Source organism: Ascaphus truei, chromosome 2, assembly GCF_040206685.1.
Source record: "Ascaphus truei isolate aAscTru1 chromosome 2, aAscTru1.hap1, whole genome shotgun sequence".
Lineage (NCBI taxonomy): Eukaryota > Metazoa > Chordata > Amphibia > Anura > Ascaphidae > Ascaphus > Ascaphus truei.
Window position 1 is genome coordinate 380303773 of NC_134484.1, and position 13145 is coordinate 380316917.

Consider the following 13145-nt stretch of genomic DNA (forward strand, 5'->3'; position numbering starts at 1 on the left):
TTTTTTTCCCCCCTTCCCCCCAAGCCCTTAGTCACTCTGCTTTATTAACATTTTGTCATAGGAATCTTTTTCTGCAGTTTGCCTGTATGACACCATGATTATGGGGTAAAGCATGTTTTTGAAACCTGTAAAAGACATGTAAATGGATTTTTGTTCCCCTCATTCTATGACCCATACAATGGTGTGAAGCATAATTCTGAAACCTGTAGAAGTCCCTTTCTTTCATTGCTGAAATCTCTATTTCTTATAGCTAACATAATGAACTTGTAATACTTTTTGTTGGGAAAGCACAGGAACTCAAAGAAAAATAATATTCAGTAACTTTGTATCGCACCGTCCTACTCTTCAGCAGTGTTACAAAATCAGCCAGGTCTTTGATATACATACGCTATCAGGCTTTACTAAAGCCAAGTGTTCTGCTGCTCTGCTCCTGCCGTTCTCCAAGAGGAGGACCGAGGGAGCATAGCAGAACGGAAATTACCCGGTTCCGGGTAATTTCCAGGTATCGGGAAAATTACCGGGTACTCGGTACATCACTAACGTAGCCTGATGAAATAGGAGTTTTGTTATGTAAATCAGTAATTATTACAAACCAGACACTGAATGCTACTGCGTCTGTTCTTGAAGTATCATTAAAAGTATAATTTGCTCTTATAGATTGCAGAATGTGTGGTTGTGTTGTCGGGTAGTGAGGAGGAATCTACACCTCCAAAAAGGAGCAGCTTTGGGCTACGTGTGGCACTCCAGTTCCCGAACAAGAAGTGCGTGCGCAAGACAAAGAACAATCTTGACACATCCCTCTCTAAGCGGAACATCCCGAATAGAAAGAAATCTGCCAGGGAAAATAATCTACAAAGAAGGAATAAACCGAGAGAGTTTCCTGCATCTGACTCGGAGGATGAGGGTACCAAATCCAACCAGGAAAATTCAAGCGCTCTGCTTAAAAGAGCAATGAACATTAACGAAAATAAAGCCGTGGTAGGTAGATGCAGGATCACGGACTATGGATGGATCATTTACATATAGTTATAGCATCATAAATTCACTCATACAGTAATGGGTATTAAGCTAATTCCACAGGCTTCTGTTGTCATATTTAATTGAAGAAACCTGCAGATTTGTCTGACGTCTGTTGAAATGTAACAAAATATCATTTGTTTTTTATTCTATTTTCACATGAGGCATAAATTAATCCATATTTCTCAGATATAAGTTGTGGCCAGTGTTTTGCTTAGAAAACCGATTAATGTTCTTTTTCTCTGACATGTAATTCTTAACCTCCTTTACGTCTAATTTCAGCTTGCCCAGCTACTAGCAGAACTGAATTCCATGCCTGAACTTTTCCCAGTGCCAACGCCTAGTATCACACCCTCTGTAAGTGTTCTGATGAGAAACAACCTTCTTCGTATGTAATACAAACTTCTTTAATGTGTGGTTGAAACCTATCCCAGCTTCAAATTGCAAAGCCAGTAAACCCTCACACCGAGGAGACCTAAAAGGCCAAAACGTCTGTCTGTGAGGTAGGTTTGCTGGCTATTCACTTAACCCAGGCTGTGCTGAAAAGCTGTGTAATACAGCAGGCATAAGCTTATAGGGCTCCATGTTCCAATGGTTTTGAAGCAAAAGGTGACACGCTGATTTGCATGACATTTCCCAGAATCCCTAGCTGCAATGGAAGCGTATGCTAAGCGAAGTGTGAAAGCAGGGTTGCAGACATGTGAAAGTGCTCACAAGTGATATTTTTTTTATTTGCTGTATGTTGTATGTGAAAATAATCCTTGAAATGTGAGGATCCCAAATGGAGAAAAAAAAAATCTTGTTAATTTTGTTTTTTTGTAGAAACAGAAAAAAACTCCCCGCAGAACATTTTCCGAAGGTCAGATAGAACGACGCACTAACCCCACCAGAAGTGCACGACCTCCTGAGAATTTTGCCTTGGAAACTTTTACCGTGTCTGCTGTGCAATTTGCTGAACACCTTCAGAAGTACAGGAAGGGAGCATTCCTAAAGCGGACAATAAGTGAGGTATTGATCTGCCTTAAATGTGGCAGGCATTCATATGAACATTTTAAAAGGGGCCAGTGGCAATGAGCCAACTGCAGGGTTTATCTGGGCAACTAGAGTATGCACAATACATAACAGCAGGAATATTGCACAGTGCAGTTGGCAGTCCTGGAAAAATTAGGTGGGAGCAATTTGAGGGTGGCCTAACACTTCTCAATAGTCTGATACAGACAGAAAACAGGGTATGTAGTAACAGGCTGAAAGATGTGGTGTCTTCTCTACCTACAGGGTTAACGAAATGAAGAAAATCAGGGCTCCACGGATATTGCTCAACAAACTAATTTATTGCCAATAGACTTGACGTTTCGGCCACACAGGCTTTTCTCATGGCATTACCCATTTCTGCTTTTGAGAAAGGCCTGTGTGGCCAAAACGTCAAGTTTATTGGCAATAAATTAGTTTGTTGAGCAAATCCGTGGAGCCCTGATTTTCTTCATTTCGTTAACCCTGGATTGACACACAGAATCCTGAACCAGGAGCACCGGTAGTTGTATCCCCTTTTGATTTTTTTATTAGTGTGCAGCATTTATTTATCTTTCTTGTCTACCTACAGGACACTGCTACTAGGCATGTTTTTATTTTTATTTTTTCCTGTCTGCATGCAAATTATTGTTATGATTTGTAGGATTTTTAAGGGGGTTGTGTGTCAAAGGTGGAACAAATAAGTGCATCTGATTTATGAAGCAAAAAGATGGGAAACGATAAGAATATTTCCTTTGATACATTTTGTTGCTTCAATTCCACCCCAATTCTGCAGCTGGGAAACGTTGAGATATAGATATCTATCTATCTATCCCTATAAAGGCCTACTGTATGTTTTAAGATGACCACTTACTCCACAATGAGGAAAGTAAATTCAGTTAGGGCTCGCTGTAGATGTATGAATTGTTAATGTTGCTTCTTACATTTGACACATCTTCAAGGAGCAGCCTCTTGTATTGCACCTAGACTTGGCAGATTTTTTTGACACAAGGAGAAAGGAAAACTGCACTAGTACTCTACATACAGTTTTAGCAAACTCAAAACCCAAACCCACTGCTGTATTTATCAATTGAAGTGCTACTGAGATAGTGACCTAATGTATACAACAACAGACAAAGAAACCCCAATGCTACATCCATTATAAAAAAATATGTAGTACATTAAGGCACTTCTGGTTTTAACTACACAGTTGCTCATACATACAGATGCAGTCAGATTCATTTCTCAAGGAATCTGCAGCTGAAAGGTTCCCTTTCCACGGCCAGACTAATTGACCATCAAGATTAACTCGGCGAGGTCCCTGCTTCTGAATGGGACTCTGGCTGCGTTAATCCTACCTGGCCGCCCCAGTCTGGAAGAGCTGCATAGTGATAGCAGAACGAATTGGTCCCTTTCGCTGCATAGCTGTAACAGGCGATTGCGCTGTTATTATATTTTAATTACACAGAATTGAAGCAAGTGGTCTCCGGAGCTGAAACGCATTAATTTCAGCCCCAGGCACCCCCTGTTTCCCGAGGTACGGACCTTCATATCGGGTGCTGGTATCTCTTGCAAGTTTAAGTCTCCCGTGTCACGCCTACAACGTGGCCGTGACGTGGGAGAATTAATCTTGCAAAAGATACCGGCACCCGATAATGGTCCTCGGTTCGAACAGCATGTTGCACAGAAGTCCACGATAGTCAGTTGCGTGAAGAGAAGTCCCCGGTGAGTAGATCTTTTGTTTCTTCTCAAACAGGTCCAGGAGATGTTGCCACGCCTTCTCATTGACAGCAAGAAGGCGTGGCAGGTCACATTTGACAGACACATGGTACATCCACCAATCTGATTTGTGGATGTAACATGTCTAGCCATCAAGTTTAGTTGGGAATGACTTCTCTACTAAACTTGATGTAATCACATGGTACATCCACCAATTCAATTGGTGGGTGTACCACATGATGCCTTCCCTTTGTTTGGGAATGTGACGTCACCTTTAAAGGGAGGGAAGCATGTCAGATTGGATGGCTTCCCTCCCTTTAAGGTGACGTCACATCACTCTACATGAAAGCCTCACATGGTACATCCATCAATCGGATTGGTGGACGTACCATGTGTTTGTCGAATTTGACGTCACAGGCCTGTCACGTCTCATTTGACTGCAAGAAGACGACTTTGCAACATCTCCCTGAAATGTTGAAGATAAGATCTTCTCAGCTGGGACTTCACTTCACGTAACAGAGGATCGTGGACTTCTGTGCATCCATGTTGTTCTTAAAGCTGAGGATCATTACTTTGTGGGTCAAGAGTACATGCAAATTTTAAAGCATTTAATTACAATATTGACCTAACCCAGGGGTCTGCACTCTTTTCATGGAAGAAGAGCCATTTTATAAAAAAATGTCTTTGTCCAAAATATTCAGAGAGCCGCAACACATGCATGAATATTACACCCCCACAAACACATACATATACTGTACACACACTAATAGGTATATACTGTATAAGCATTAACATACAACAAATTTACTTTAATCAGAATTTGGGGAAGGAAAAAATATGTGGGGGAATAAAATGCATCTCAAAATGTCCCTTTATTTTGTGGGTTTTCTTTTTCATTGTTTTTCTGTGCAAAACAGTTTGCACAGAAAATTTCCACCCTTGGGCAAAAAAACCGTAAAATTAAAATATGTTTGGTCCTGTGGATTCTTAGTCCTGTGGATTCTTATTCGCTCTCCCATAAATAAATAAATGGAGAAAAACGTCTATCATATGAATAGAACCTGGCAGAGACTCCATTATCTGTGTGGGTAGAGCAGGAAGTAAACGGTGTACCACTTAGAGCAGGAAGGTTTTGAACCCCTCACTACTGAGAGCTTCTGTTGGAAGATCTTCATTTTAACCCGGTTGCTTTACAAATTGTTCCATCAAAAAAAAACAAAGTAGATGCAGACTGACCAAAAAAGAGCTATTTATATATGAGAGGGCAGCGTAGTTTCACTTTCTGGGGAATAATCACTACATACATATACCACCCCCCACCTAAATCCATACATACACTACCCCCCAAAAAAACAAACATACACACACTACCCCACTCCCAAATACATGCATACGCTACCAGACAAATGACATGCACACACTACCCCGCCCACCCCTCCCCCGCAAAAAATATACGTACATACTCTCCCCGCCTCAACCCCCGCCCCCCCCAATACATACATATTCTCTCTGCCCTCAAGAAAAATACTGCCTTCCTCCCACGCTGCTGCGAGCCTCATTCACTGTCCTGCCGGTGGCTGAGGGGGGAGAAGGGGGCCTGTCGGCCAGCACTTGTGTAGGGCCTCTTGTTTACCGCCGGGCCTGGCTCTCCCCAGCCTCGGCCCTGACTGTCCTACGCTGGACCTCTCTCATGCCAGTGTGCGGCGACCCTGCGTGGACGGGGGGGGGAGAGCTGTCAGTCGGCACGTTAAGAGTCGCAGGTTGCTGACCCCTGACCTAACACCTTGTATAAAATCTCCTAAATCACTCATGGCCTCGAACAGCAAAATTGATGGCACTTTACGTTAATTTGCACACTTTTTAGAACAATGCTCATTTACGACACCAGATGCATATGGTCCAGTCTTGGTTTACACACCGAGCACAAATGGTAAACAAAATAGGCTAAAATATGCTTTCTATCTGTTCTGTAGGAAGATCGAGAAGAATGGCAGAAGAGGAGGCGATCATCCAAATACTCTTCTTTTCGCCCAGTTGACGATATTACAGAAGACGAGTTGGAAAATGTTGCAATAACAGTTAAAGATAAGATTTATGATAAAGTCTTGGTAAATATTATGCTTATTTAAAAAATGTTTTACATATTACTCTTTAATTTCCCCTTTTCACTAAATTATAGTTTAAATGTAGCATCAGAATATGTGGTCCGTGCTGATTACTGTTTTATATATATATATATATATATATATATATATATATATATTATTTTTTTTCACATTTTGCAAAATTTACTTTGAGATTTCTTGCTCTTCCTGATGCGGTTTTCAGTTTTTAGATCAGCTTCTCTGTTCCAGAGATATACGCGTTTAACGTATTCAGTTTCTGGGTTACCATAATAACACCAGAAGCTAGAGATTAAGAAAAAAAAAAAATATTTTATTTTTAATGCCAAAAGAAAAAAACACCAAAAAAAAAGAGGCAGGCAGTGCTCAAGGGACAAGATACCAACATCATATGAGCAAATAGGGAAACTGGTTATCTAAAAACACTATTAACCTCTACGTTTTGCCAGTTTTATCATGTTCTCACTTTGTTATACTATTCATCTAGAAATCATACCCACTGTTGCAGAATATTTTTACATGTAACCAGTCCATGGCAATGACTTCCACATGGAGTTGGCTTGTGTGAAAGACGGTACAGCTATGGATTCGTGTATTTGAAAACAATAATGCATCTTAAATCAATTGTAATGTGCACTTAACCTCCCTTGCAGTTTCTACATAATTATAAATCTTGGTGTATCAACCATTTAGATTTAAACCAATGCTCGATGTTGTAAATGTGTTTCTTTCTTTAGTATGTGTGCAGGGAATGTTTGTTTTTACGCACAATCCCCCTCGCTGTGCTTCCAGACACTGATTCTACGTGCTTTATTATTACAGGGTAGTACTTGTCACCAGTGTCGACAAAAAACCATTGACACTAAAACAGTCTGTCGCAATCAAGGCTGCGGTGGGGTCAGGGGCCAGTTTTGTGGACCCTGTTTAAGAAACCGCTATGGTGAAGATGTTAAGATCGCGCTACTAGACCCTGTAAGTAACACCAGGCTCAAATATTACCACCTTCACTAACGGGAGGATTTTTACTGTTCAGAGATGGTTTTTCTTAACGTTTTACATGACTTTCATAAATGTGCAGTTTGTGATGGACTTGCATGTCTTTCTTATTGGATCTGAATCTAAATTAAGGGGTTCTCCTGTTCTTTTTCTGTAAGATTCCAGTTGTGGATATATTGTTTTCTTTAATGTTTTCTCATGATTGGAACCGAAAGGACTGTCCACCTCGGGTTAAAAAAAAAAAAATTACGGTGACGTTAAAATATTTTTTATTATTATTATTTGTTAAGAATAACTTGCTGAGTTGGTGAAGGAGGGATTCTATTAACAAATATAACATTTATAGAACTGGAGAGCTCCCAGAGTTCTGGCTGGTACTATCGTACTCAGCGAAGAGCTCTGAAGCGGTAGAGAAAAAAATGTATGTAGGATTTCGACTTTGTAAAATAATGGATTCTGGGCAAAACCATTTTATTTTCTCCCAATTTCTTCAGGATTGGGTCTGCCCTCCTTGTCGTGAGATTTGTAACTGCAGCTACTGTCGCAAGAGAGATGGTCGTTGTGCCACAGGGATGCTCATTCACTTGGCAAAGTTTTATGGCTACGACAATGTCAAAGAATATCTTGAAAGGTGAAAGATTTCATAGTTGTCTCCAATTAATTTCTGTCGTTTTTTTTTTCATAGGAATGGGCATTTTGTTATTTTCAAAAAAGCTTTGGTTCTTTACAGGTCTTTTTGTCCAGAGGAGCAAATTAGATACAGTTTTACTTTGCTTCAACACATTACAGAGCTGTATCACATTGTGAGTAAAGCAACACAATTGGGTGAAAATGGTGGAACATTAAAATAAACAACGGAACAAAATGTACATCCACCTAGCTTGCAAAATACATATATACAATATTCTTTAATTAAGAATTTTAGTTGCATAATGAAAACAAACGTTGTTGTAACATGAATATATACTTGTAGCAAAGGATCCTATTTAGTTTAAAGAACCATAAAGAAATCGCCCATTTAGACCTATTTTGCAATCTGAGTTGAGGATATTCTATCTTTTAACAAGTTTTCCCTCTGTCCCAGCTTACAAAAACAACTAGGAGAAGATGATGATTGAACTACGAGAACAGTAAACTGGTGGGCTAATTTCTGTACGTGGGGAAAACAAGCGCGCGATGGAAGACATCGGAAACCGCTTAGAACATTAAACCTTTCTGGATTCCTGCTGCCTATTCTGTCATCTGTAACATCTGTATTACAGATGTATTATTCTTCCTTTCCTACTGAACTTTTGCTTGAATGGGGGATGCTGGATAACCTCTTATTTCACAAGCAGAATACACCAGTTAAGATTCAATTGGGCTACATTTTCAACTGAACGCGCATAGTCACAATTAATGTTTTATTGTAGAGCAATGCAGAGTAGGCTATTCCAATATTTAGATATGAGGGTAACATTTTTACATTCACTGTTGTAATGGAAAACTTTTAACCAGTTCTGCTGCATAAAAATGTACATATTTTTTTTTAAGTTCCCCCCTCCCAAAATACAATCAATCATATTTGAGAGAGCCATGCAATCTATGGTAAATGCAGTATTTTTGGCTTGGGTGGCTTCTACACAAATGGGGTCTTTATCCAACTCTATATATGGGCACCGAATGTCTGACTAATGTTATGCCCTAGATGTCAGGTGCATTTTCAACCAGTCAAGCTTGGTAGACTGAGGTGTCGTAGAATTTTACCTCTAGAGAAAACCTGTTTCTCTGGTCTGTTTCTTAAACCAACCCAAGTAAAACCCTAACACAGATGGTTCAGTAGAAGATTTGACACATTGATAGCACTGTCCTTGCATTTTACATGGACCTATGCTGGAAGAAAGTACTCTTTGGAAGTTTGATACACAACTGCCTTTGTGACTGATATTTTTTTTTTTCCTGCTATGACCATGGCTTTAATGAGGTAGCATTGCCAAATGAATTTGTAAAATGTATGGAAATAGAATTGTCCAAGAAAAATTAGACTGGTCAGTGTGTGTGTTCTCACCCACAGAATCTTGATTGTATATTTTTGTATTTTGGCTTTAGAAATTACCTTGAAAAAGAATACATTTGTAATTCAATTGTGTTGCAGTTTATATTAGAATCATTTTATATCTTTCTAGATTTTATCTAAATAGTGCTAGATGAACAAGTGTTGTGTGAACCCATTGCATGCATGCAAGGATGAGGTTATTTCACATTGTATGTTTTTGTTTACTTGCTCTTATCTTCACTACCAAAGGGCTCTGCAATATATTGCATTGGTCGTGAAAACCATACATTCTGTCTTCTTACTTTTCATAATTTCCCTACAATGACGATAACTCAAATAACTTTTTTTCCTGCCAACGAGAGAGGGCAAAAATGGACAAGTTCTTCATAAATCCACAGACTAAAGTTCTAAGTTCTTCATGGCACCCATTCATTACATGTAGATTCAAAATGTGTAGGAATAATGCTTCAACATACACTTTGTAGTATTGACTACTAATTGTTCACAAGATTTATGATGCAAGCAACACACAAATTAGCTAAATAGTGTAAGCAAGAAGTCTCAACATAATGTAGAGTTTAACAAAAGTCTTGCCCTTTGAGGTAGTATGTGGCACGGTTTTACTGTGTTAAAGGACTATACTGTCAAAAGCAATGCGACACCTGCCAGCACCCATTTAGCTGGCTTCTCCTTAGTCTTCAGGTTAAAAGTCCAAACATAAGTAGGGCCTCTCTTTTTAGTTTTATATACAGGGCACTCATACACATTTTTTATTTCCTGTTTATCGACTGGGATAGCTCTCACATAGATTACTGGCATGGGCGGAGTCAGATCTTTGAGACGTGCATCAGCTATCGTACCGGCTTGGATATCCCATCTGGCTCCTAAAAAGCAAATGGAAATATTGTTTAATGTATACATTAAAAATTCCAGTTTGTTAACTTGGCTGATTTGTGTCTTTGATTTGAAATATTTCGGGCAGAACTATTGATTTGACCATGATTTCAATAAATGTCAACTTGTATCGTAAAGAGCGGTTGACAAATGTCTTCCAGCATCTAGTAATATAAACAAGTCACAATAGTACAGTAGGTCTCTCACTTTTGGGGTAGATTCGCAGAAGTCCATTAAATTTGCACTAATAACCGTTGCCGAAATAGGTAACAGACTTTATTTTCCCTCTGTTTTAACGGGTATCCTCAAACCTAATGATGTGCAAAAATAACGTCTGTTAGTAAAAGTAGCAGGGCTATTAATGGTGATCGTTGTGGAGACGCACGAACCAATACACTGCACATACGCATTGGCCAAACGTTCATTAACCGTGTTTTAAAGCCGCGTTACTCGTACAATACTTAAAGCTAATGCAGTTATGGATAACTTTATAAATAACGAAAAACGTGAGTAAAATTTTTAGTGTCCTTCATTTATTTTAATTTTACATTATTAAATGTTAGCTACTGTATTTTCTTGATTCTAAGACACTTTTTTTCCCCTCGCATTTTAACGTTTCTGAAATAGGGATGCGTCTTACAATCGATGCTAGGAGGAGGAGTAAGTTGTGACTTGGTTGCCCCTTTGAATTGCAGTATATGTAAAAGTGTTACATTGTTATAATGCCCCTGATAAGTTTCCTTCTTCCAATAAGAGTTGAAGACATATCCCTTCTCCCCAATCTGGAATAGCAGCTTTGTATGTTCAGGCAAACATTGAAAAACGGGTATTTATAACGGAATCGTTCCCATATCAATATGGCCACTAATGCGCGTCAACTGAGGATCACGTGATCTATGTTGTGGAATGACGTTTCTAGAAAGCGATACTGCCAACCCTGGCGCGCCGCCCGTCGTGTGGGCAGGATGTTGCTGTTATCCTATGACATGAAAAGCAAGTAGCGATGAGCGCATGCAGAAATCGATACACAAAGCACCACCATTGATTAATGTTTTTTGTCAGATACGGTAACATACAAACAATAGGATGTGGATGTGTTAAATGAATAAATGCATAAACAGTACTCTCACGGCCATGTGTGAGACTAAATCCCTTAGGGAAGTAAGTAAGTGCCTTTTCCAGATGATGGCTCGTCAATCTATCGTCTGGTGTCACGCATTCATAGGCGCCCAACGTCCTTGCAGCAGACCCAGAAAGGATGACAGCCAAGAGACAGAATATAAAATATACAATTTATTTGAAAGGACTAAAGGTATCCATTGACTTACATCAATAAAACATCTCAGGTGTAGGTAGCCCCTCCAAGTAATCGGGCGCAATTGCTTCCTCCTTTCACAACAGGACTGCAGACCGAGTTCTTGCGAGGATACAGTGGTCTTTGATGGACAAAATGCTCTACGGCCCAACATGGAACAACGCGTTTCGCAAGTAACTTGCGCATTGTTCATAGCTTGCCCCATGACAGGCAGAAGGTGCCTTCATTGAAGTCAGCGATTTTCAACCAGGGTTCTGCGAGCACCCTTCGGGTTCCGCAGCCACCAGGGGGGAGAGCTGGGATAACTCCCAGCTGTCCCAGTGGCACCTCCATGCAGGAGTGACCCGGCAGCAGCAGCCGGACGATCACTACTCTTTCCCCTCCTTGCTTCTGCCGGCTGACAGAGAGGAAAAAATCACTGCGAGAGCTGGCTCCCTTAAAGACACTGTTGGTGTGGGGAGGGGAGGAGGTGTGGGTATGTAGGTGTAGGGAGCGTGAGGGGGGAGAGACACGAAAGAAGGGGTAAGGGGCCAGAGACGGGGTTGGGGTTACCCAGAATTTCACAATCATTCTAGGGTTCCCTAACCAAAAAAAGGGTTGAAAACCACTGATTTAAATTGTCATCTTTTCTGTACATTTAATTTTGTTTCTTTTTTCCCTGAAAATCTGCAATTAAATCAGTGGTGTCTTATAATCGATTGTAGAGGTATGTATGGATAAACATTGTATACCCATATGTAAGAGAGTAAAGAGGTTAACTCCCTTTACAGGGCAGAAAACTGCACTTTACAGGGCAGAAAACTGCACTGGTGTCAGGTTTCATGCAGGGGGTGTGGGAAACTCCTGATTGAACAGGTATAAGAGGCCGGAAATGAGAACCTGTCAGTGTCCCTGTTTGAAGAAGGACAAAAGACTTACTGGGAGAAGCAAGACCTCAAAGCCTGCAACTGGAGTAATCGGAGACGCTTGACCAGCATGTCAGATGACTTTCAATATTGTTCCGTCTTGCTAATATTGTTTAAATGTGGAGTTGGTAAACAGTTTAGCCAGCTGTCGTTAGGGAAAATAACTACTTTGCTGCAGCCTTTTCTAATGGGAATAGGTATTTATTTTGATTTGTTTTGCCTTAAAGAGGCAGTAGCCCCAATGGTTTATTTGTTTTTGTGGCCAATAAAACCGCTCAATGTTTGGTTTACCTTAAAAATTGCATGACAAGAATCTTGGCTGACCTCGCCTACAGGCTGCTCTGTCACGCCATACTTAATACAGTCATGAGTACAGTATATACCAGCGGTCTCCAATACACTTGCCACGTGGCGGAACGGACAATGTATTGTGGTGGATGGGGGCACTGGAGGCAAGAGCTGGAACATCTTTGAGGGGTCGGGGGGAAGGTGGGGCGCTCAGCGGATGCTGGGGGTCTAAGCCGCCCTGCAGGGGTGTTGGGGGCTCTAATGCCACCCCTGCGCGCTGGAAGTTCATCCTCTTCCTCTTTGCCAGGGTGATCGGAAGACCCCCCCCCCCCACGTAAAGTGTAGTGGCGTTATGTATTTGAGATTTGGGGCGTTGTGTATTGGGTGTGGGGATTCTTAGTGTGTGGCTTGGTGTAGGGGAGAAAGGTTGAGGGAGGGAGCACAGTGGGCCTTGCAACTCGCTAGCACGACGTTACTGTGATACAAGAATGTGGCGAAAATGGAATGATGACAACCACAGGTGTGGTGCTAGCTTTGCATTCTTATTGGACACGGCTGGTATATACCATATTGGGTTACACAACCATATTACAGTTCGTGATTCAGACATTTATATGATTATATATATATATTTATTTTTTAAACGTATGTGCACTGTCCCTATGGGCAATCTGATTGGTATGTCGGTCCGTCACTCCGCCTCGGGCCAATCAGATTGCTCCGTGGCCCGCCCGCACACCTCTCATTGGCTTGCTTGCTTCTGGGGCCTCGACCGGCCCTCCTCCTCGCCCCGCCACTCTCTTCTCCCTCTCCCTCCTGTTCTCTGTGATTCCCTGTCTCCCGCT

The 13145-nt window shown here is 40.9% G+C and overlaps 2 protein-coding genes across 4 annotated transcripts in view; one reads left to right on the top strand and one right to left on the bottom strand.

Moving 5' to 3' along the window:
* The window catches only part of CDCA7L (cell division cycle associated 7 like), a 34699-nt gene extending 24558 nt beyond the window's left edge, over window positions 1-10141 (top strand). For all 3 annotated transcript variants that reach the window (XM_075587145.1, XM_075587144.1, XM_075587147.1), the window contains exons 3-9: window positions 658-978; window positions 1300-1374; window positions 1840-2025; window positions 5718-5852; window positions 6690-6839; window positions 7358-7494; window positions 7948-10141. In XM_075587145.1, coding sequence (XP_075443260.1) covers window positions 658-978; window positions 1300-1374; window positions 1840-2025; window positions 5718-5852; window positions 6690-6839; window positions 7358-7494; window positions 7948-7981 — 1038 coding nt within the window. In that variant the 3' untranslated portion in view covers window positions 7982-10141. The remainder of the gene's footprint in view (window positions 1-657; window positions 979-1299; window positions 1375-1839; window positions 2026-5717; window positions 5853-6689; window positions 6840-7357; window positions 7495-7947) is intronic.
* Window positions 7757-13145, bottom strand: part of DNAH11 (dynein axonemal heavy chain 11) — a 323392-nt gene continuing 318003 nt past the window's right edge. Inside the window, exon 84 of the mRNA XM_075587148.1 lies at window positions 7757-9782. Within this exon, the coding sequence (XP_075443263.1) occupies window positions 9535-9782 (248 nt within the window). The 3' untranslated portion in view covers window positions 7757-9534. The remainder of the gene's footprint in view (window positions 9783-13145) is intronic.